The sequence below is a fragment of the Rutidosis leptorrhynchoides genome, chromosome 10 (assembly GCF_046630445.1).
Source record: "Rutidosis leptorrhynchoides isolate AG116_Rl617_1_P2 chromosome 10, CSIRO_AGI_Rlap_v1, whole genome shotgun sequence".
NCBI lineage: Eukaryota > Viridiplantae > Streptophyta > Magnoliopsida > Asterales > Asteraceae > Rutidosis > Rutidosis leptorrhynchoides.
In genome coordinates, this window is record NC_092342.1 from 247,376,260 (window position 1) to 247,402,371 (window position 26,112).

Genomic DNA, 26,112 nt, shown 5'->3' on the forward strand with positions numbered 1-26,112 from the left:
TATTTGTCAATATGCTCCATCCAGTTCTGATTCTTGATAAACTCCTTACCTTCATATCTGTCATTCTTCTTTTTCATTTGCCGCCGGAAGAATCTATTTGCTTTTACTATACCCTTGGGTTTATAGTGTATTTAGTTCTCCCGTGTCTTTATATTGCTATTTGCATCGATATATACGGTTTATAATTTCTGGGTGGTTGTTGGATTTTATATCTTCTCTTATATTTCGATGTCTCTACTTCTGTCTCCCCTAATCATTGTCATCTCCAGTTAATGCTCTCTTTTATTTGCTGCAATTTATACCCTAGTTTCTATTTCAGAATTTTGTCCTTTCGTTTCTTCTTCTTGCGATTAAGCACCACTTGTTATGGTCCAGAATTCGCAGATATGAATTTCGGAATGAACATTGTTAATGTTCTAGGAAGGAAATTGTAATGGCACGATCTTAACTTGTCAAATTATCATAATACCTCAGAAAAAGCCGAATCATCAAGAAATATTTTCTTGATATTTTAGAGGTTAAATAGAATACAAGAGTCGTATAACATGGCACATGATGATGTTATGATCTGTGAATCATCACATTCCATTTAGAAACTCAGCATGACTTACTGTAATATAATCACATTGATAAAGTGTCATTATATTATACTAACTCATGCTTCAGCTCCCAACACTACTTCAAAAAAATATTCCTATTTTAAACTCGAATGTTTCAGAATTTAGAAACTAAAATAGTTTCTTTTATGATGTAATACAGATAGCGCGAAGAGGTAAATGATTTCAGATAAGAATAATTAAGAAAATATCTTCAGAAATATGGAGGATATTTATAATGAAAGATACGATGATATCTTAGAATTTCTAATATCAGAGGATGATGAAGAATATTGTTCGCAGGGGTTTAGAGTCAGGAGCAAGGTATTCGTTAATGACTTCAGCAGATATTGAATCATTTGAAATCTTTGAAGTCAGGTTCAGTCTTTGTGATTTATCCACAGCCTCCTTCATACTTTGCTCAATATGTTTTTCAGTTTCAAAACTTCTCTTTTTTTGAGCTTTGCCAATACACTATTCTTTATCATCAAACTTTTTACTGTTAAGATCGTTTACAGTTGTTACTGCTTCGTCAGTATTTCAAGAACTAGTTCGCAGTTCAAGGTGTTTTTCAGAAACTTCACATTCAAAGTATGTAAGTCCAGGAGATAGACATTGTACGTACACATATAACTGTTGGCGTAGACATGCTGCGAGATTTCAAAATACTGATTGCTAATTCCCGATGATTCATATGGCAATTCTCGTTACAAGATGCGAATGAGTAAATGATGGGGTTTCGATAAATATAATGATTCTTCGGAAGGTCAAAGATCAGTGAAGTTGTGAATAAGTTTATTGCTAATGTGGTGGAATATGAAAGGTTCCCTAGAACAATAAAAGAGCACGCATATATCAGGGTTATAATAAGGTTGTGTCGAATGAAGAGTTGAAGTTGACTTGCTGGAGCTGTGACAAAACTGACTACTTTAGAAAGGAATTGAAAAGTCATTTTTGCTAATAAATGTCAAAAGATTTGACACAGATATGTGTTGAATTATGACTTTGGTTTTGAGAGCTTTTTAAGTACATAACTGTGGGTAATATATGGTTAGATCATCATCTCGATTGCTCATTATTTGAAGTGTCTTCAGAAATTTTTGAAGGGTTTAAACACAGATTGTAATCGTTAATATACATTTGATGTTCTAACACAGTTTTAAAGTTAAAGTATAGCTTTGAAAGATGTAGGAATCTAAAAGTGATGATACCGGTTATACCTCGAATTGAATTCTGAGGTTTCAAAATCGGAATATGTAATTGGGTTTGAATGAGTATGGTTATTTTGATTTCTATGAAAGAATGTATATTATTGTGAAAGTAGGAAGTATAGTTGATAATTTGCTTGATCAGATTCGAAGAATGTAACATATTAATTGTGAGTATATATATATATATATATATATGTATGTATATATATATATATATATATATATATATATATATATATATATATATATATATATATATATATATATATATATCGGGTATTACCTACCAGTTAAAAAAAATTTCACAATTAATATTTTGTACAAAAGAATTTTATTACAGTCTTTATGAAAATATATATGTATATATTCTCTTCAGATGTAACATAGATTTTAATGAGTTAATACTAAATTAAACTCATTCGATTTACAGTTGGAATTAGAATTGAATAATCCCTTGAAGGCTTTAGAGATTACATAAGTATTTCTTCAATAATATTGAAATTATGAATCAATACTTCGTTATTTGTTGAGGTGTGATGTTGGTTTTCGTTAAATTCTTGTGAACTTCGCAAAGTACGAATGATGTTATCTGAAAAGTTTCAGGTACATCGATGATGAAGTGTAAAATCAAATATATACTTGATTTATTAGGAATTGGAATTTTTTGAATTGAGACAGAGATTGTAGTTAACGATGGTTAAGTTGCGGCAGAAGGACGTACATTATTGTATATTTGTAATATGAATTAACCGAGTAGTTAAGATTCACACACAATAGCTTAGCACGGAAAGATTTATTTTTATTTCAATATATATATATATATATATATATATATATATATATATATATATATATATATATATATATATATATATATATATATATATAATATACATATAATTTCTTCAGAGGGAATGGGTTAATTCTTCATAACTCGTTGATACAATATACGCGTTATTGATTTGTAATGATGTCCACAGTGATTCTTGAACTGACGGGGTTTGTGATGTTATAGGTGTTGTTGATTCTGATGTGGACTGTACTGACGATGCTGGTGACGCTGACGGTACTGTTGATGCTGTTGGTAAAACAAGTTTAGCTTGTTAATCACACACCATTTTTGTCAGGGTTTCTACTCTTCCTTCTATCATTTTGGTTCGCTTAACTGATTTATGGTTAGGGCTAGATTAGATAATCTCTAAGACTTTAGAGGTTACATAATCGCTGTGGAATATTTCTCCAATGAAGTTATGAATTAATACTTCGTCAGTTATTGTTGTTGGTACTTCTTGGTATCTGTGGTGCGTATGACGTTGATGCTCGTGGGACAGATTATGAAGTTGAGGTTTACGATGCGGTTGTGGTTGGAGGTGGTAATGGTACTGTTGACGTTGATGATGGTGGTACTGGTTATGCTGCTGGTGCTGCTGCTGGTGTTTGTAATCTCTGCACCATATTCTCCAAAGCCACTACCCGAGCGCGAAGCTCGTTGACTTCTTCTATTACACCGGGGTGATTATCAGTTCGGACGAGCGGATAAATAAAATCTAAAATATAATGTAATATATAATCGTGACGAGATACTCTGGAAATGAGAGAGAAAATGGTGTTTCAGACAGGTTCGCCGGTAAGTGCTTCAGGTTCTTCGTCAAGAGGGTAATGTGGTGGATGGAAAGGATCACCTTCTTCTTGTCTCCAATGATTGAGGAGACTACGAACCCATCCCCAATTTATCCAGAATAGATGATGGCTGATTGGTTGATTCATTTCGGTTACACTGCTTTCGAAGCTGAAGTGGGATTCCATTTCGGAATCCGAGGAACTTGAATCAATGACGAATTCCATTTCGTACAATTGAATAAAGGATTTTTCGATATGAAATGATTTTCTGGCTATCTTATGGTATTCTATTTACATAGAATATCTATATATATATAGAGCAAAAGATTTCTTAGATTACGGAGGAATTTACGGGATATGTCGGGCAAAGTTTACAGTAACAGATACGCTAAGATATGAATTAGCAGATACGCTAAAATATGAATTTTGTCTATACACTAATCATGCAATCAATGCAGTAAGACGTGTCTAGACTAAGAGTAATAAGCAGGTAATTTACTAAGGATGATAAGTAGGTAATTTTTGACACAAAATGATAAGCAAAACTTTTGACATGCAGACATGGTCGAAGTCCAGACTCACTAATGTATCCTAACGACTTATCAGTTAGACACACTAATGCAGACCTGGTTCGCTAAGACCACCGCTCTGATACCAACTGAAAGGACCCGTTCATATACATTATAAACGATTCACAATAGTTGATTACATCGCGAGGTATTTGACCTCTATATGATACATTTTACAAACATTGTTTTCGTTTTTAAAAGACAAACTTTCTTTACATCGAAAATTGACAGGCATGCATACCATTTCATAATACATCCAACTATAATTGACTTAATAATAATCTCGATGAACTCAACGACTCGAATGCAACGTCTTTCAAAATATGCCATGAAAGACTCCAAGTAATATCTTTAAAATGAGCAAATGCACAGCGAAAGATTTCTTTAATACCTGAGAATAAACATGCTTTAAAGTGTCAACCAAAAGGTTGGTGAGTTCATTAGTTTATCATAATCATTCATTTTCATCATTTTAATAGACCACAAGAATTTTATTTCTATTTCTCATAAATATACGTCCCATGCATAGAGACAAAAATCATTCATATGGTGAACACCTGGTAACCGACATTAACAAGATGCATATAAGAATATCCCTATCATTTCGGAAAATCCTTCGGACATGATAAAAACAACATCGAAGTACTAAAGCATCCGCAACCATGGATGGGGTTCGTTAGGCCCAATAGATCTATCTTTAGGATTCGCGTCAATTAGTAGATCGGTTTACTAATTCTTAGGTTACCAAGCAAAAGGGGCATATTCGGCTTCGATCATTCACCCATATAATGTAGTTTCAATTACTTGTGTCTATTTCGTAAAACATTTATAAAAATTGCGCATGTATTCTCAGCCCAAAAATATAAAAGGTAAAAAGGCAAATGAAACTCACCTATTGTATTTCGTAGTAAAAATACATATAACGTCATTGAACAAGTGCAACGTTGGCCTCGGATTCACGAACCTATATTAATTATATATATTTATATGTTGGTCAATATTTGTCTAACAACTTAGGTTAGGTCATAGTGTATCACAATCCTAATGCTCGAGACTAATATTCAAAAGTCAACAAAAGTCAATTTGACTCAAAATAATTTCCAAAATTTATACATGATTATAATATATTTTAAATATCGTCGTTTTATATTTTTAAATATTTTTAAAAGATTTATTAAAGTAAATAATATAATTCGTTTATTAATAAATAAAATTTTATATTAAAATTTATAATAAAATATACTTTTATATCTATTAAGTAATAAAATTTATAAAGTTCATTTAATATCATAAAGATAATATGATAGGTATTATTAAAGTAATTTATTACACGTAGTAAAATATGTTTGTATCACATATTTATTTGATAATATCTATAATAATAGTAAGTAAAAGTTGTATTATTTTGTAATAATAATTATTATCATAAAAATATCAATATTTATAATTACTAAGATGACATTATGATAAAACGATAATTTTAATTATGATAACTTTAATATTTACGATACTTTTTAATATTATTTTTAAAATAATAATTCTATTTAAAATGATAATAATAACGATATTTTATAGTAACAATGACATGATATTTTTTGTTAAAATGATAGTTTTAATACTAACGATACTTTTAATAATAATAGTAATAATAAAAATAATAAGAACGATAATTTTATCTAAATCAATATCTTATAATATTTTAATTTCATCATGATACTCATACTCATTATTTCCTAATCAATTTGTAAAATATCTTTTAGTCGTCTTTTATATTGCATTCATAATAATGATGATAATATTAGTCATAATAGTTAGATGATACTAATATCAATTTTTAATGATAATCATACTAATACTAATAATTATTATAATAACATTAATGATAATACTAATAACTATTTTAATGATAATAATAATAAAAATATTAATCATGATGATATTATTAATAATGATAATAATAATAATGATAATAATAATAATAACAATAATAACAATAACAATTCTTTTAATAATTATACTTATATTAAAAATGATAATATTATTAATCATAATAATAACAATTAATAGATAAAAAAAAGTAACGACGATAATAACGACGATAGTAATAATAATCATTTTAACAATAATACTAAAATTCAGTTGCCTATAATTTCTAATCTGTTCATCGAAACCATTCAATATCTAAATGAAAAGTTCTTAATTTTTCGCTAGCTTTCCAACGACATGCATATCTTATACCTTATCTCAACCGCATATGTAACTAATTCAGGATTCAACATAACCTAACTAAAGGCAATATCACAAGTACAAGCATGCATAATCCTATATACTCGAGCACTAGTCAGGGATACACTATTAGTATGTAAAAATTAAATTATGAGCGCTTACGTATCAATATTGAGATTCAATATTGCAGGAAAAGTACATAGATGCAACGGAGATGATAAACACCAGATTGACCTCACGAGCACACCCATGAACCATACCCATCACCTCCATAGCGATAACCCATAATTTCCTTAACTCTTTCCCGCCCATAAAACCCGTTTTGAAATAACCCGAACATGACTTCGTCGTATTATTTTATGTATAATATTAGTAATAATACTACTAATAATAATAGTACGATTAATAATAATATTAATCTTAATAATAATAATAAATATAATAATAATAATATATATATAAATTTTACGGAGTACTGAAATTAGAGAGATAGATTGGATGATGGTTCGACAGAAAAATGCGAGATTTTACTCAAATCCTGAAACTGGCACCTCCGCACGTGCGGAGTTTTTGTGCCTATATGCTCCGTGAGTGCGGAGATCCCCTATCCAGCTCATTCCTAATGATTTCAAGGCTGCCGACGGTTTATATATTTATTTAATATATAATATATTTAATTTATATAATTAATTATATATTATATTATATTTACGTGCATAGTTAACCTATAATTTTAGTTCTAATGACTCGTACGTTGTCACTCGACGTATGTCCTAGTTCCAGTTTTTCAAACGCATATTCGTATGCTTAGAAAACTAGCTCTTTATGTTACGCGACGTGTACCTATTATAAATAATTAAACTTAATCATCTATAACTTATATTACCCAAAGTATAACTTCTTTATTTGAGTGTTGTGGTCATTTGCTTCAATAAATCAATGTCTCGTTGTTTATTAAAATACGTTAAATAAGATTGAAATGTATTTATACATTAACGCATTATAAAATATATATATCTGTATATATATATATATATATATATATATATATATATATATATATATATATATATATTTATATTTTCTTATTTAAAAAAAATAATTTTTGTACATCTTATAATTTAATAATATAACGTTTAGTTTTTCAAAGCTAATTTTATTTCAAAAATTGTTTACGTAATAGAAATATTATATCGTATCACATTTACGTTTTTGAAACAATATATATATATATATATATATATATATATATATATATATATATATATATATATATATATATATATATATATATATATATATATATATATATATATATATAAAATTTATAATACAAAACTTTAATTAAGTTCTTTAAAACTTATGAACAAATTATCTTATAAAACATTTTACTAATGAAGTTCTTTTTAGAAATGTTTTTGTATGTTTGAAATAATATTAAATAAGTATGAAAACTTTGTTTTTCCGAAAACTAAATATATTTAAGAATCATTTTACTAAACTGGTTATAATAGTAGAATTTGTTATATCGTAAAACGCTTTAGAAAAGTAAGATTAAATATATTCTTAACAGGTTTCAAGTTTTTAATTTAACTTTTGTTGGTGAAACGGAATATAAAGTCCAAAGGTTAGATAAACGTATGAAATCATCTTAATGTAAACCGTCGATATCCAACGTCTAAGTTATTTACATTTCTCGTTCCAACTTTAAGATGAAAGTTAAGATAATTATCTTATTAAAATCATGAGGAAAATGTTGTATAGCATGAATTGAAAATCAAATAGAAATCTCTACTAACTCTTGTCTAGTTCCAGTTAATTGACACTTTGTTCTTATATGTAATTTACTTTACCAATTATTCCGAATACCGTTAAAAAGGAAAGGTTTCCTAAATCAAAGTGGACCTCTCAACAGAGACTCGTAATCATAATTCAATGTATCTGATAACTCAAATATTTGATATTATCTTATAATTCCATCTATAGACACATTGAAATAAATACGTTCATGTAAAGTATTATACGTCTAATACTTTGCTAATGTTTTCAAGTTATAATATATATACACATATACATATATAATCATATCCGTTCATATAATGGTTCATGAATCATTGGAATTTGGTCTAGGTTAAATGAATGTATGAACATATTTAAAATCCTTGAGATTTAACTTATCGTGTCGGAATAATATAAAGATTAAAGTTTTAATTTGGTCGGAAATTTCCGGGTTGTCACAAAAAGGAGATGGCTCATGGCGCATGTTCATCGATTTTAAGGATATTAATAAGGTATGCCCTAAGGACAATTATCCTTTACATGAGATCGACTGGAAAGTTGAATCTCTTTCCGGTTTTAGGTTCAAATATTTTTTGGATGCGTATAAGGGGTATCACTAGATTCAGATGGCAGAAGCGGATGAGGACAAAACTGCATTTCACATCGATTAGGGTATTTATTGCTACACGAAAATGCCCTTCGGGTTGAAAAATGCGGGGGTAACATACCAGAGGGTAATGGATTTGGCGTTTAAGGATCAAATTGGTAGACATCTCGAGGCTTACGTAGATGATTTAGTCATCAAAAGCAATACAAAGGTGCAAATATTGGCTGACATCCTAGAAACATTCAACTCTCTGCGGAAAATCAAAATAAAGCTTAATCCTACAATGTGCAGTTTTGGGGAAGAAGAAGGCAAGTTCTTGGGGCATATCGTTACGCCAAGAGGGATCAAGGCTAATCCCAAGAAAATTGAAGCTGTAGAACGAATGAACTCCCCAAAATCAAGAAAAGAAGTTCAAAGTTTGACAGGAAAGTTGGTTGCGCTAACGAGATTTCTGTTAAAAGCCGCGGAGCAGTCATTACCATTTTTTCAGACTCTCAAAAATTCACTAAAACATTCGGACTTCAGATGGACCGAGGAGGCTGAAAGAGCTTTTGTCGAGATGAAGTCTCTCCTAATGAAGTCACCTACTTTGACTGCGCCTATAGCGAGGGAGACGTTGATGTTGTATCTTGCGACTTCAATGGAGGCTATCAGTTCTGTTCTCGTCGCAAGGGGGTAGGTATGTCTCATATTAGGACTTGTAATAGGTACTGCATGTAATGTTTATCGTGTATTTCCCACTATTTTGGTGCAGGTACAAATGGCTCTGTATTTTTTCAGCAAAACACTTTGTGGCAGCAAAGCTAACTATCCACCTATTGAAAATCTCGTGTACTCGCTAGTCCATACAACTCGTAGGCTGCACAGGTATTTCGAGGCGCACCTAATTGTGGCGTGACATGCATATCCCAATCTCTTATTTACACAATCTTATAAGACGCTAAATATGCACTTGAATTAATTGTGATTTGCTGGTGAAATGTGAAAACATGTGTTATACAAGCCTGAGGTTTCGGGTAGATTGGATAAATAGGCCATTGAATTGGGGGAGCATGAAATCAATTAATCCCCGCACACGGTAATAAAAGGCTAGATACTTGCATATTACTTGGCTGAAACAACAGGAGAAGTAGAGGCGCTCGCGGAAAGCACTACAATCAATTGTGACAAAAGTCAGGTCTGGGAATTGTATACAGATGGAGCTTGTGGACCCGAAGGCGCGGACGCTGGCCTGGTCCTCACGAGTCCTAATGGAGAGGAGCATATGTATGCGCTGCGATTCACGTTTGCCGAGATCAATAATGAGTTCGAATATGAAGCATTGCTATCAGGGATGCGTATTGCATAACAACTCGGAATAAGGCATTTTGATGCATATGTGGACTCACAGTTGGTCGCTAACCAGGACAATGGATCGTTTGGGGTGAATGAAGCCTCTATGCAACGATACATGGAGTTGGTGCATGAACTTGCAAATGAATTCGATGTCTTCATGTTAACGCAGGTACCTTGGGGACAAAATAAGAAAGCAGACGCGATGAGCAAGTTGGCAGCCCTCGCTTTTGATCATCTGCGCATGGCACTTGTGCGTATCACGTGCAGCGCGCACGTTTTGAACATTACCAAACCATCTGATTAGGAGGCGCGCATATGAGTATTGCTTAGCACGCACGAAAGTAATCTGATGCAATCTTATCCATAATTAAGCATGATCCTTGTTGAATTATAAACCCATTATTTACGGTTGTTATTCGGAAGGATGTAGAAGCAAATTAAGAGGTAATATATGGTTAGAGTTTCATTATAAATACAACCCTAACCTCCTTCACTTAACACAATGTTTTCTGTATTACTCGAATATACGATTGCATCTAGAAAACACTCTTACGGTAACGGGTATGTTCTTTGAACATAAACCCTATGCAACCACCCTTAGTGGCCATTGTTGCGATAGTTGCCATCAATGGTGGACGTAGCTATGATCACCCTTTTGCATATCATCATCATCTCTATAAGGGTTATTCACGGTAATCTGAACCGGATATACAAACTATAAACGTTCTTAAACACTCCATCATGCACTCAACATCAACTTTGCTCTTGGATCAGATTTATGTTCGATCAGTTATCAACAAAAATGTCAAGCTTCCCAACCCGCTGCCCAACACGATTCAAGAGTACTTGGACACGGATGGGTATGACAAATATGATGTGGTTGCGAAAGAAGTTAAGGCGGTGAAAGTACCCTTCGTTGAAGCAATAGGCAACCAACCGGGCTTGGATGCAGGGAAAGTTATGAAAATGATCCCATAGTTTGTAATTATCATCATTGTTTCTTTGTTTTCAAACCAAATGATGTACTGATGTAATATAACAGTTGTATTTGACAAGTATGTGTAATTATGTTTCCTACTTGTTATATTGTGTTTGATTTCCTTTGTAAATCGTTGCTACATGTATTTGCACGTTACCGTCGTCACGGTAGCGTAGCGTTTTAAGGTTACACTTGTTTAGTTTGTCATGACATGCATGTATCTAGATCATGCCAGAATAATGGCGACGGGTACGAAATCTGGAGGCCTTCCGTTACAGTGTGTGATGATCCGTCCAAATCCCTTTAGACGAATACATCATTCATCGATTTCACGGTGAGGTACTGACCTCTACATGATACGTTTTGTAAACATTGCATTCTTTTGAAAAGACACACCATAAATGAATATATAAATCCAAGGTTTTTGACATTCGGTGATTTCTACGTATAAACAATCACCGTATATAATAGTTTACAATACTACATCCGTTGATAATGCAGTCAAAATAAGATACATGGTGATGATTTTGTGAATGCAACGTTTTCTCGAATAAAGCATGTATGACTCCATGCACATAGCTTGTATCACATATAAGCAAATAGCGAAAGACTTCTAGGAACCTGAGAATAAACATGCTTTCAAGTGTCAACACAAAGGTTGGTGAGTTCATAGTTTTAATGTTGCGCATAATCCGTATATAAAGGTGGATCACAAGATTTCAGTTGTTTCATCCAAAAACGTTTATCAAATTATTTACAAGATTGAGCACCCTGGTAACTAAACGTTAATGTTATAATAAGTACCCCTGTTTTAACATACATGCAACCAACATGTACAATACATGCAATCCAACATGTACTAAACTCAAATAGCATACGTCTGTTTTATAGTTCAGGCTAGGGTTTCTATACCTGGAACAGAAGGAGATGTCAAGCCCTATGGATCCATATACAACTACTTGTGCCCACCAGTTCTTATAACTGGCAGTTACTAGTTACCAAAGCTAAGGGATTTTCGGTTCAAACTCGGTGTAGAATTTAGTATGTACTTGTATCCATTGCGTTCAAAATAAAGTGCATGTATTCTCAGCCCAAAAATATATTTGCAAAAGCAATTAAAAAGGGAGCAAATGAAACTCTCCTTAGCAGCACATATGGTCATTCACCGAAATGTGACTGAAACTCAGAATGCAAAATAACCGTAGATCTCAACCTAGAGAACATATGTTGGTCAATACATGTCTAATAAGCTAGGTTGGGTCATAGTGTATCATAATCCTCATGCTCGAGACCGACATGCAAAAGTTAACAAAAGTCATCTCAAAAGTCAACCTGACCCAATATGATCTTTAAATCTATACATGTTTATTAACATAATATAAGTCTTGATAATTGAACGAATTTATAGTTTATCAAACTCAAAATATTATTTATTTCAGGAGCTATATTATATTTGAATTATCATGGCAACCGAACATATTTTATTATTATACATAGTTTTCCAATACTTGTAAAATCAGTTTATAGTATTTATAAAGCTTTTAAAACATAATAAGACAGTCAACTTTGACAATTGATCAACAAAACAGAACGTGCCTTATATAGAAATTCATTTACTCGATTAGTAATATCTAAAAATCTAATTTATCAGTCTCATAGACAAGTTGTTTAAATATTAATTTACAGTTTCAAACACAATTTCAATTAACGTTAACCATAATTCAGTTGACCATATCTTTTAATCCGTTCATCGAAATCACGTGATTTCTAAATGAAAAGTTATTAATTTTTCGATAGCTTTTCAATGACATGCATATCATATACTTTATATTAGTAGCATATGTATCAAATTTGGGATTCATCATAGACTATCTAACAACGAACTTAAAGCATACAAGCATGCATAAATACATATACTCGAGCACTAGACATGGATACACTATTGATATATAAAAGATAAGATATGAATGCTCACGTATCAATATTGTGATTCAATATTGCAGGAAAGTACGTAGACGCAACGGAAATGATAAATGCTAGGTTGACCTTTGACTCATGATCATAACCCCCAAGCAATACCCATAACCTCCATAGCTATAACCCATAATTTTCTTAGCTCTATCCCGCTCGAAAAGCTTGTTTTGAAATCGTTTGGGCATACGCTCGTCGTAATATTTTATGTATAATACTAATAATAACGCTATCTAATAATACTAATACCAATAATAATAAGATTAATAATAATAATATTTAATAATAATAATAATAATAATAATAATAATAATAATAATAATAATAATAATAATAATAATAATAATGATAATGATAATGATAATTTTAATAAATATAAATAATATATTAAGAGACGGAGAGATTGAAAAAAAATAGATGGATTCGACAGAAAAATGTTGGGCTTTTATACACCAATCCTGACACTGACGCCTCCGCAATCGCGGAGGTTTTATGTCTATATGCTCCGTGATCGCGGAGCTGTGAAATCCTGCTCATGCACCATTTGGCTTCTACTTTGTCGACATAATTAAATATATTAAATATATATAATTTATATTAATTAATTATATATTATATTATATTCTCGTGCATGGTTGGCTAGTAACTTTAGCTCCGTTGTCTTGTACGTTGACGCTCGACTTATGTCCCGGTTCCGGTTTCTCGAACGTCCTTTCGTACGCTTAGAAAACTAGCACTTTAAGTTTCGCGACGTGTACATTTATCAATAATTAGACTTAATCAATGATAAACTATATTACCCGAAATATAACTTAATCATTTGAGTGTTTTGGTCATTTGCTTCATTAAATCAACTTCTCGTTGTTTATTAATATATATTTAAAATCTAAACGTTTTATAACCAGGTTAATATTATATTTTATCATTTTGTAATATATATATATATATATATATATATATATATATATATATATATATATACACACACACACACATGTCACATGTCCATTAACAAATGGTTGTTTATGAATTGAAGGTTAAAGTCTAACGAATAAATAAATGTATGAAATTATTTTAATGTGACACGTCAATTTTCTTATCTTGTCGACATCCATTATCTCAATTATTTACACTCCGCATTTCCACTTGTAGATTACTTTACCAATTATTCTGTATATAGTTAAAAAGGAATGATTTCTCAAATCAACGTGGACCTCACAACAGAGATCTATAACCATATCATAATATTTACGGGATTTATAAGTGTTGAAGTATCTACTAAATCAATCATTGGTATTACCTTCTAGTTCCGTAGATAAATATATCAAATATATATTGAGACAAATACATTTAACGTAAAGTATTATACATTTAATACTTTGTTAACGTTTTCGAGTTATAATATATATATATATATATATACATATATATATATATATATATATATATATATACATATATATATATATATATATATATACATATATATATATATACATATATATATATATATATACATATATATATATATATATATATATATATATATATACATATATATATATATATACATATATATATATATATCTATTTATATAATTGTTCGTGAATCGTCGGAATTTGGTCGAGGTTAAATGAATACATGAACATAGTTCAAAATTTTGAGATTCAACTTAACAGACTTTGCTTATCGTGTCAGAATCATATAAGATTAAGTTTAAACTTGATCAAAAATTTCCGGGTCGTCACAGTACCTACCCGTTAAAGAAATTTCGTCCCGAAATTTGATCGAGGTCATCATGGCTAACAATAGGAATGTTATTATGATGAATATGAGTCAATATGTGGGGTTTTATCATGATTGAGAAATATGAATAAAATAATTTGATTACTCGAAGCGTATGAGTGAAGCTATCGCAGAAGAGTGAAATGAGAAAATAAAAATTCGTCTTAACTTTTGACGTAGTCACGGTGGATTTCCGGATTTCAAGGAAATTAAAGAAAAACTTCGAAATCTAAATAAGATTTGATTTTTCGGTAATTAAGGAAATTAGGATCCGCTTTGGTTAAATGCGATAATCTGTTTTGATTGTTTTGTCGGATATTTCATTATAATTCACTCCCTTCGTTTCCTTATTTCCACAGCTCATACCTTCTATTCTCTCTCTCAACTCATACTTAAAAGCATTCGTTAATATGCTTCATCCAGTTCTGATTCTTGATATACTTCTAACCTTCATATCTATCATTCTTCTTTTTCATCTGCCACCAGAGGAATCTATTCACTTCTACTATACTCTTGGTTTTATAGTATTTTTAGTTCTCCCTTGTCTTTACGTTGCAATAATTATTGATATACACGGTTTGTAATTTATGCGTTGTCATCAGGCTTTATATTTTTCCTTATTTTTCGGAGTCCCTGCTCTTGTCTTCCCATAATTATTGATATCCACAGTTAATGCTCTCTCTTATTTGCTGCGATTTATACTCCCATTTCTATTTCGGAGCTTCATGCTCTATTTTCTCTTCTATCCATTAAGCACAGCAAGTAATGGTCCAGAATTCGTAGATATGGAGTTTCGAATGAACATAGTTAATATTCTAAGAAGGAAATCTTAATGGCACGATCTTGATTTGTCAAATTACCAGAATATCCGAAAAAGACCGAATCTTCAAGAAAATATTTTCTTGATAGTTTAGAGGTTAAATAGAATGAAAGAGTTATGTAACATGGTTCATGATGAGGGTATGATCTGTGAACCTTTATCACGTTCCTTTAGAAACTCAGCATGACTTACTGTAATATAATCACGTTGATCAAGTGTCATTATATTATACTAATTCATGCTTCAGTTCCCAACACTATTTCAAAAACATTCATATTTTAAATTTGAATTTTTTAGAATTAGAAACTAAAACAGTTTTCTTTTCTGATGTAATACTGATATCGCGAAGAGATAAATGATTTCAGATAAGAATAGTTACGAAAATATCTTCAGAAATATCGAGGATATTTATAATGAAAGATACGATGATATCTTAGAATTTCTAAGATCGAAAGGTGATGAAGAATATTTTTCCGCAAAGGTTTAGAGTCAGGAACAAGGTATTCGCTAATGACTTCAGCAGACACTGAATCATTTGGATTCTTTGAAGGCAGGTTTAGTCTTTGTGATTTGTCCACAGCCTCCTTTATGGTTTGCTCATTCCATTATCCAGTTCCAAACCTTCTCTTTTTATGAGCTTTGCCAACACACTATTCTTTATCATCAAACTTTTAACTGTTAAGGTCGTTTATAGTTTTTGCTGCTTCATCAGCATTTTTCAAAAATTCGAAATAGTTTAGGGTGCTTTTCAAAAGTTCACAATTGAAGTACGTAAGTCTAGGAGATAGATGTTATATGTACACATATAACTGTTGGCGTAGAATTGCTGCGACATTTGAGAATAATGATTGATGCTTTTTGATATGACAATTACCATTACAAGATGCAGATGAGTACATGATAGGGTTTCATTGAATATAATGATTTTTTGAACAGTCAAAGATCAATGAAGTTGTTGATAGTTTTACTGCTAATGTGGTGGGATATAAACAGTTCCCCGACAATGATGACGAAGGGCAAACTTATATATCAAAGTTATAATAAGGCTTATTCGAATGGAAGGTCGATGTTGATTTGCTGGAGATGTGATAAAGCTGGCTAATTTTGAAAAGGGATTGCAAGGTTATTTTCGGTAATAACAATGCCAATGGATCACATATTCGTGTTAAACTTCTACTTAGGTTCCGGGAGTTTTCCAGGTGCATGACTATATGCATAAGTCTTTTCTTCCGTAGGTAACGTGTGATTGAATCATCCTCTCAGTTGTTTCTTAATTGAGATGTTTTCAAGAATTATGCAGGGTTTCAACGTAGATTGTAATCGTCATATGATGTTCATAATTATTTTTTCTGGGTTTTATGAATAGGAGTGATGTTCTAGCATAGTTTTGAAATAAAAGTACAGCTTTGAAAGATGTAGGGATCTAAGAGTGACGATATCGGTTATATCTCAACTTGGATTCTGATATGTTAAAATCAGAATACGTAATTGAATTTGAATGAGTATGGTTGTTTTGATTTCTATGAAAGAATATATCTCGTTATGATAGTAGTGAGTATAGTTGATGATTTGTTGAATCAGAATCGAAGAATGTAGCATATTAATTGTGAATTTATATATCTCTCGGGTATTACCCACTAGTTAAAATATTCTCACCATTAACAGTTTGTACAAAAGAATTTTCTTAATTACAATCTTTATGAAAATATACCTACATATATATTTTCTTTAGATGTAATCATGGATTTAATGAGTTAACATAATTTTAATCTCATCTGGTTTTCGACTAGGACTAGAATATATAATCTCTAAAACTTTAGATATTACTTAATCGCCGTAAAATATTTCTTCAATGAAGTTATGAATTAATACTTCATCGTTTGTTGTTGTTGGTATTCCTTGGTACCTACAGTGCGTATGATGTTAATGCTCAAGGTACAAATTGTGATGTTGAGGTGTGGGTTGCGGAGGTTGTTGTTGTTGGTGGTAATGGTACTATTGGTGTTGATGATGGTGGTACTGCTGATGCCGATGATGCTGCTGGTGCTTGTAACCTTTGCACCATATTTTCCAAAACCACTACCCGAGCGCGAAGCTCGTTGACTTCTTCTATTACACCGGGGTGATTGTCGGTTCAGAAGAGCAGACGAATAAGATCTAGAATTTGAGATAGTATATAATCATGATGAGATACTCTGGTAATGAGAGAGAAAATGGTATTGCGAACAGGTTCGCCGGTAAGTGCTTCAGGTTCTTCGCCAAGAGGGGAATGTGGTGGATGGAAGGGATCGCCTTCTTCTTGTCTCCAATGATTAAGTAGACTACGAACCCATCCCCAATTCATCTAGAATAGATGATGGCTAATTGGTTGATCCATTCCGGTCACACTGCTTTCGGAGCTCGAGTGGAAATCCATATTGGAATAGTTGTCAGATTCTAAGGAATTTGAACTAGATACGTGATCCATCTTGTATAATCAGAGAATTGATTTTTGATATGAAATAGATTATAAGACTTAGATTGGTATTCTTCAACACATAATTTACATATGTATATATAATACCAAAATCCCATAAATTACGGAGAAATTTTCGAAAGATGTCAGGAAAAGTTTACAGTAACAGATACGCTAAGATAAGAATTAGCAGATACGCTAAGATATGAATTTTTGTCTATACACTATTCATGCAATAAATACAGGAAAACGTGTCTAGACTTAAGAATGATAAGCATGTAATTTCCGACAAGAAATGATAAGCAAAACTCGGTAAAAACAGATACGGTCATAGTCCAGACTCATTAATGTATCCTAACAATTACCAGTTAAACACACTAATGCAAATTCTAGTTCCCTATGACCTCAAGCTCTGATACCAGCTGTAATGATCCGTCCAAATCCCTTTAGACGAATACATCATTCATCGATTTCACAGTGAGGTACTGACCTCTACATGATACGTTTTGTAAACATTGCATTCTTTTAAAAAGACTCACCATAAATGAATATATAATTCCAAGGTTTTTGACGTTTGATGATTTCTACGTATAAAAAATCACCGTATATAATAGTTTATAATACTACATCCGTTGATAATGCAGTCAAAATAAGATACATGGTGATGATTTTGTGAATGCAACGTTTTCTCGAATAAAGCTTGTATGACTCCATGCACATAGCTTGTATCACATATAAGCAAATAGCGGAAGACTTCTAGGAACCTGAGAATAAACATGCTTTCAAGTGTCAACACAAAGGTTGGTGAGTTCATAGTTTTAATGTTGCGCATAATCCGTATATAAAGGTGGATCACAAGATTTCAGTTGTTTCATCTAGAAACGTTTATCAAATTATTCTTCAAGATTGAGCACCTTGGTAACTAAACTTTAACGTTATAATAAGTACCCCTGTTTTAACATACATGCAACCAACATGTACAATACACGCAATCCAACGTGTACTAAACTCAAATAGCATACGTCTGTTTTATAGTTTAGGCTAGGGTTTCTATACCTGGAACTGACGGGGATGTCAAGCCCTATAGATCCATATACAACTACTCGCGCCCACCAGTTCTTATAACTGTTAGTTACTAGTTACCAAAGCTAAGGGATTTTCGGTTCAAACTCGGTGTAGAATTTAGTATGTACTTGTATCCATTGCGTTCAAAATAAAGTGCATGTATTCTCAGCCTAAAAATATAGATTGCAAAAGCAATTAAAAAGGGAGCAAATGAAACTCACCTTAGCAGCACATAAGTTCATTCACCGAAATGTGACCGAAACTCGGAATGCAAAATAACCGTAGATCTCAACCTAGAGAACATATGTTGGTCAATACATGTCTAATAAGCTAGGTAGGGTCATAGTGTATCTAAATCCTGCTGCTCGAGACCGACATGCAAAAGTTAACAAAAGTCATCTCAAAAGTCAACCTGACCCAATATGATCTTTAAATCTATACATGTTTATTAACAAAATATAAGTCTTGATAATTGAACGAATTTATAGTTTATCAAACTCAAAATATTATTTATTTCAGGAGCTATATTATATTTGAATTATCATGGCAACCGAACATATTTTATTATTACACATAGTTTTCCAATACTTGTAAAATCAGATTATAGTATTTATAAAGCTTTTAAAACATGATAAGACAGTCAACTTTGACAATTGATCAACAAAACAGAACGTGCCTTATATAGAAATTCATTTACTCGATTAGTAATATCTAAAAATCCAATTTATCAATCTCATAGACAAGTTGTTTAAATATTAATTTACAGTTTCAAACACAATTTCAATTAACGTTAACCATAATTCAGTTGACCATATCTTTTAATCCGTTCATCAAAATCACGCGATTTCTAAATGAAAAGTTATTAATTTTTCGATAGCTTTCCAACGACATGCATATCATATACTTTATATCAGTAGCATATGTATCAAATTCGTGATTCATCATAGACTATCTAACAACAAACTTAAAGCATACAAGCATGCATAAATACATATACTCGAGCACTAGACATGGATACACTATTGATATATAAAAGATAAGATATGAATGCTCACGTATCAATATTGTGATTCAATATTGCAGGAAGGTACGTAGACGCAACGGAAATGATAAACGCTAGGTTGACCTTTGACTCATGATCATAACCCCCAAGCAATACCCATAACCTCCATAGCTATAACCCATAATTTCCTTAGCTCTATCCCGCTCGAAAAGCTTGTTTTGAAATCGTTTGGGCATAAGCTCGTCGTAATATTTTATGTATAATACTAATAATAACGCTATCTAATAATACTAATACCAATAATAATAAGATTAATAATAATAATCTTTAATAATAATAATAATAATAATAATAATAATAATAATAATAATAATAATAATAATAATAATAATAATAATAATAATAATAATAATAATAATAATTTTAATAAATATAAATAATATATTAAGAGACAGAGAGATTGAAAAAAAAATGGATGGATTCGGCAGAAAAATGTTGGGCTTTTATACACCAATCCTGACACTGACACCTCTGCAATCGCGGAGGTTTTATGCCTATATGCTCTGCGATCGCAAAGCTGTGAAATCCAGCTCATGCATCATTTGGCTTCTAGTTTGTCGACATAATTAAATAAATTTAATATATATAATTTATATTAATTAATTATATATTATATTATATTCTCGTGCATGGTTGGCTAGTAACTTTAGCTCTGTTGTCTTGTATGTTGACGCTCGACTTATGTCCCGGTTTCGGTTTCTCGAACGTCCTTTCGTACGCTTAGAAAACTAGCACTTTAAGTTTCGTGACGTGTACATTTATCAATAATTAGACTTAATCAATGATAAACTATATTACCCGAAGTATAACTTAATCATTTGAGTGTTTTGGTCATTTGCTTCATTAAATCAACTTCTCGTTGTTTATTAATATATATTTAAAATCTAAACGTTTTATAACCAGGTTAATATTATATTTTATCATTCTGTAATATATATATATATATATATATATATATATATATATATATATATATATATATATATATATATATATATATATTCATACACATGTCCATTAACAAATGGTTGTTTGTGAATTGAAGGTTAAAGTCCAACGAATAAATAAATGTATGAAATTATTTTAATGTGACACGTCAATTTGCTTATCTTGTCGACATCCATTATCTCTATTATTTACACTCCGCATTTCCACTTGTAGAATACTTTACCAATTATTCTGTATATAATTAAAAAGGAATGATTTCTCAAATCAATGTAGACCTCACAACAGAGACCTATAACCATATCATAATATTTACGGTATTTATAAGTGTTGAAGTATGTACTAAATCAATCATTGGTATTACCTTCTAGTTCCGTAGATAAATATATCAAATATATATTGAGACAAATACATTTAACGTAAAGTATTATATATTTAATACTTTGTTAACGTTTTCAAGTTATAATATATATATATATATATATACATATACATATATGTATATATATATATATACATATATGTATACATATATATATATATGTATACATACATATATATATATATGTATACATATAGATATATATATATATATATATATATATATATATATATATATATATATATATATATATATATATATATATATATATATATATATATATATATATATATGTATACATACATATATATATATATATATATATATATATATATATATATATATATATATATATATATATATATATATATATATATATATATATATATATATATATATATGTATATGTATATATATATATATACATATATATATATATACATATTCATATCCATTTATATAATTGTTCGTGAATCGTCGGAATTTGGTCGAGGTTAAATGAATACATGAACATAGTTCAAAATTTTGAGATTCAACTTAACAAACTTTGCTTATCGTATCAGAATCATATAAGATTAAGTTTACATTTGATCAAAAATTTCCGGGTCGTCACACAGTGCCACTTGGCGTATCTACAATACGCTAAGTGTCGTTCATGCCGTTCGAAGGATAGATTGTACTTCATTCAAGGCATGTGTAACATAAGAATGGACTTACATTTATTACACCAAGGTGCTACCATAGACAGTTACGTAACACATTAACTAACACAACTGAAAAATGTATTAAGTTCAAACAAAGCAACCAAACAAATCCAAGGCGCAACGCACTTACATAATTGTGGTGATCATTCACAAAATAAAAGTAAAAATGCTAAAAAATGGAAACGTAAAGTTTAAACATCCTAAACATAGAATTTTTTCAGATTGGTTGCTTGCAGGTATGTGGCACAAATTTTCCGTCAGGCATTGTCAAGTTGTACGCTCTGTTTCCAAGGGCTTCCACAACTTCATAAGGACCTTCCCAATTAGGTCCCAACTTACCAACGTCCTCGACCCTGCTAGCATTGTTATTACGCCACACATAGTCACTGGGACAGAACGTGCGTTCACGTACACGTCAGTTATAGTACTTGGCAATCTTTTGGTTGTTAGACGCCTCATTGATGGCTGTTATTGACATGCGTTCCTCCAAAAGATTCAAGTTTTCCCTCAAATGTATTGCATTAGATTCTTCATTGAATTATGTGACGCATTGCGTTGGAACGGCTATTTAAGCATGGATAACCGCTTCGGACCCATAGACGAGACTGAAAGGCGTCTCCCTGTTACTCCCCTTAGGTGTTGTTCGAAACGCCCACAAAACCATTTGTAATTCCAATCCAATCCTTACGATCCGTACCCAACCTATACCGGCAACAATATCTCTATTAGTGACCTTAACTTTGCCGTTTTCCTGGGGGTGAGTGGCGGAGCTGAAGCTCTGCTTGATGTTCAGTCTGTCACACCATGCTCGAAACGGATCATGTGTAAATTGCTTCCAATTGTCGCTAACAATTTCATATGGTACGCCAAAATGGCACACTATATCCTCCCACACAAAGTTAACAATCTGCCTACCCGTTATGCTTTTCAACGGTTTTGCTTCCACCCACTTGGTGGAAAAAATTTAACATTCACAACAAGGTGTCTCCCGTCTAGAAACGGACCAACCAAATCTATTGCCCATTTTTGAAAAGGCCAAGCGGACAATATAGGGATCAGGTCATGAGACGACACGTGAACCTGTGGCGCATGGCATTGGCAGGAAACGCAACTTTTGATAACGTCACTTGTATCACGGTATATTGATGGCCAGTATTTTCCCAATCTCATAATCTTTCCCACAACGGTCCGGAAGCCAGAATGCATCCCACACGTTCCTTTGTGGACCTCTCTAATCACCATAACTTCTTGCGGGCCAAAGCATCGCAGCAAAGGACCGAGAAGGGATTTCTTGTAAAGAACATTGTCATGCATTGTGTACATGGGTGCTTTGATACGTATTTTCCTGGCCACCGCGCTATCAACTGGAAGCGTACCATCTCTTAGGTAAGCAATAATAGGGTTAATCCAAGTGTTCACCTCCTCAATAGGAACTATCATCTGTAATACATCATTATTTAACAAACATTAAGGAAAGTCGAGCGTTCATTGATTTTTATTTCTTCAGTGAATTGTTTGTTGTCATGATTGTAGGTTTTATAAGCGCGAGGGCTTGATACATGCACCACATCAGTGGATTTTTGTTCAACAACTTCGATCCATACATATTTAACGAAATAGCTGAATGTCAAGGAAGTGAGCTTGCTGAGTGCGTCAGCCTTTTTATTCATTGACCTCGGCACTTGCATGATTGAGATGAAGTCAAATTTATTAGCCATTTCTTCTGCCAATTTCAAGTATTTTTGCATTGCTGGATCCCTGGCCTCGAATATTCCATTCAAATGATTGGCCACCAGTTGAGAGTCGACTGAAACTTTTAACGCCTTATTGCCCATTTTCCATGCGATGCGTAATCTAGAGAGTAACACTTCGTATTCAGCCTTGTTGTTAGAGATGGTAAATGCGAAGCATAGAGCATAAGTGTGTTCTTCACCTTCAGGGTTGGTAAGTATCAATCTGGCTCCAGCTCCTTCTAAAGTAGACGCACCGTCAGTAAAGAGTTCCCATGTCACGGCACATGGGACCGTCTCATCGACAAGTGCCAACGGTCTGGGGTTAATGAATTTCACCATGAAGTCAGCCATTACCTATCCCGTAACGATGTTACGGGGGGCGTAGTTGATTTCGTTTTCTCCTATATCAATTGCCCATTTCGCCAGCTGGCCATAAATCTCCGGCTTTCTCAAAACATGCAAAGCAAATGTTAGAAACGTCCTCCGTTGCACTTGTACTTTCCAGTGATGCCATACCTATTTGATGGGTGTGTTAGTTAGCACCAAAATGGGGTGCGCTTGAAAGTAATGCCTTAACCTCCTTGCGGTGTGAACCAAAGCGTAAATGAGCTTTTCGATGGGGTTGTAATTAACCTCACCATGTTGCAAAACTTTGCTAACAAAGTATACCGGCATCTGGATTCCGTCATGATCCGCGATGAGTACTGAAATGATGGCTTTGACTTTCGCTGCCAAATATACGATCAAAGTTTCTCCCGGTACCGGAGCGGTTAACGTTGGTAGGGTCCTGATCAAAGCTTTTATTTCCTTAAAAGCGTTTTATGCTTCCGGCATCTAGTTAAAGCTTTTACCAACTCTAGCCTTCAAAACTTGAAAGAATGGTATCGAACGTTCCACTGCCTTAGACAATAATCTGGATATTGCTGCCAGCTTCCCATTTAAGCTATGGACTTCCTTTTTTGTTCTTGGGGATATCATCTCGTCAACTACATGAATCTTTTTTGGGTTTGCTCTTAAGCGGCGTGGCGTTACGACGTGACCCAGGAACTTACCCTATTCGAAACTAAAACTACATTTTTTTGGGTTAAGTTTCATATTGATTTTTCACAAGGAGTTGAACGTTTCCTGGTTGTCCTTCAAGAGGTCAATTTCATTGTGACTTTTGATCACGATATCATCAATGTAAGCCTCAACGTTCCATCTAATCTGACTCTTTGATACGTTGCCCCAGGGTTCTTCAGCCCAAAAGGCATCTTGGTGTAGAAAAATATCACATGGTCAGTATTAAACGCTGTTTTATCCTCGTCCCCCACGGCCATCTATATTTGGTGATACCCTTTATAAGCATTAAGGAAACACCTGAAGTGGTACCCGACAAGCGATTCAACCTTCCAGTCAATCTTGGGCAGCGGATAGTTATCCTTCGGACATGCTTTGTTGATGTCCTTGAAATCAACACACATAAGCCATGATCCATCAGGCTTCTTAACTAAAACCAGATTCGCTACCCACATTTGATATCTGACTTCCCTTAAGATGTTGGCGTTAATGAGCTTATCCAATTCATTACGCAAAAATGTACTGCGTTCCGGTGCCAAACCTCTCTTCTTTTGGCATACCGGCGTTATGCTTGGATTTGCATTCAAACGGTGCTCTGCTACATCCCTGGGCACTCCCATCATGTCTGACTCTTGCCAAACAAATACGTCTACATTGTTAGATAATAGTTAGCATAACGCGCTTTTGGTTTCCTCTGAAAGAACATTTCCAATTTTGATGACCTTTTCTGGGAATGCATGATTGACAATGATACCTCCTTCCTTTACTACTACTGCTGGTTAAATGACTGGCTGGATAACTTGGGCACAAATTGGGATGCGGTCTAAAAATAAAGTCACAACGCCAGACATTGTGGGGAACTTTAACATACCGTGAACCGTGGAAGGAATGGCACCCACTTCCTGTAACGCTGTCCGTCCTAAAATAACATTGAATTTGGATTTATTACAAACCACCACGAAATTTAGCAATACAGTGCGGCGCCGATGATCATCACCTAGCGTCACGTCGATACTCATGTGACCCTGGGGCCAAGTTGTTTCTCCTGTGAAACCCTGGGTGTATCGGTGGTTTTATCTTTTCTCTTACATCTTACTGCAACTGCAAAAAACAATGTTCATACAGAACATCAACAGCTCTACCCGTATCGACATAAATCCGGGACACCCGGCAGCGTCCAATGGTGGCGGTGACTGTCATAGGTGAA

At 32.7% G+C, this 26,112-nt stretch overlaps 1 protein-coding gene across 1 annotated transcript; it reads right to left on the reverse strand.

The window, feature by feature from the left end:
* Positions 1-22,681: 22,681 nt before the first annotated feature.
* LOC139870938 (uncharacterized) lies at positions 22,682-24,197 on the reverse strand. Its single transcript, XM_071858698.1, has 3 exons — positions 23,673-24,197; positions 23,122-23,553; positions 22,682-23,062 (listed from the first exon to the last, which is right to left on the reverse strand). Exons 1-3 carry the CDS (start codon positions 24,195-24,197, stop codon positions 22,682-22,684), a joined length of 1,338 nt encoding a protein of 445 aa, XP_071714799.1.
* Positions 24,198-26,112: the final 1,915 nt, after the last annotated feature.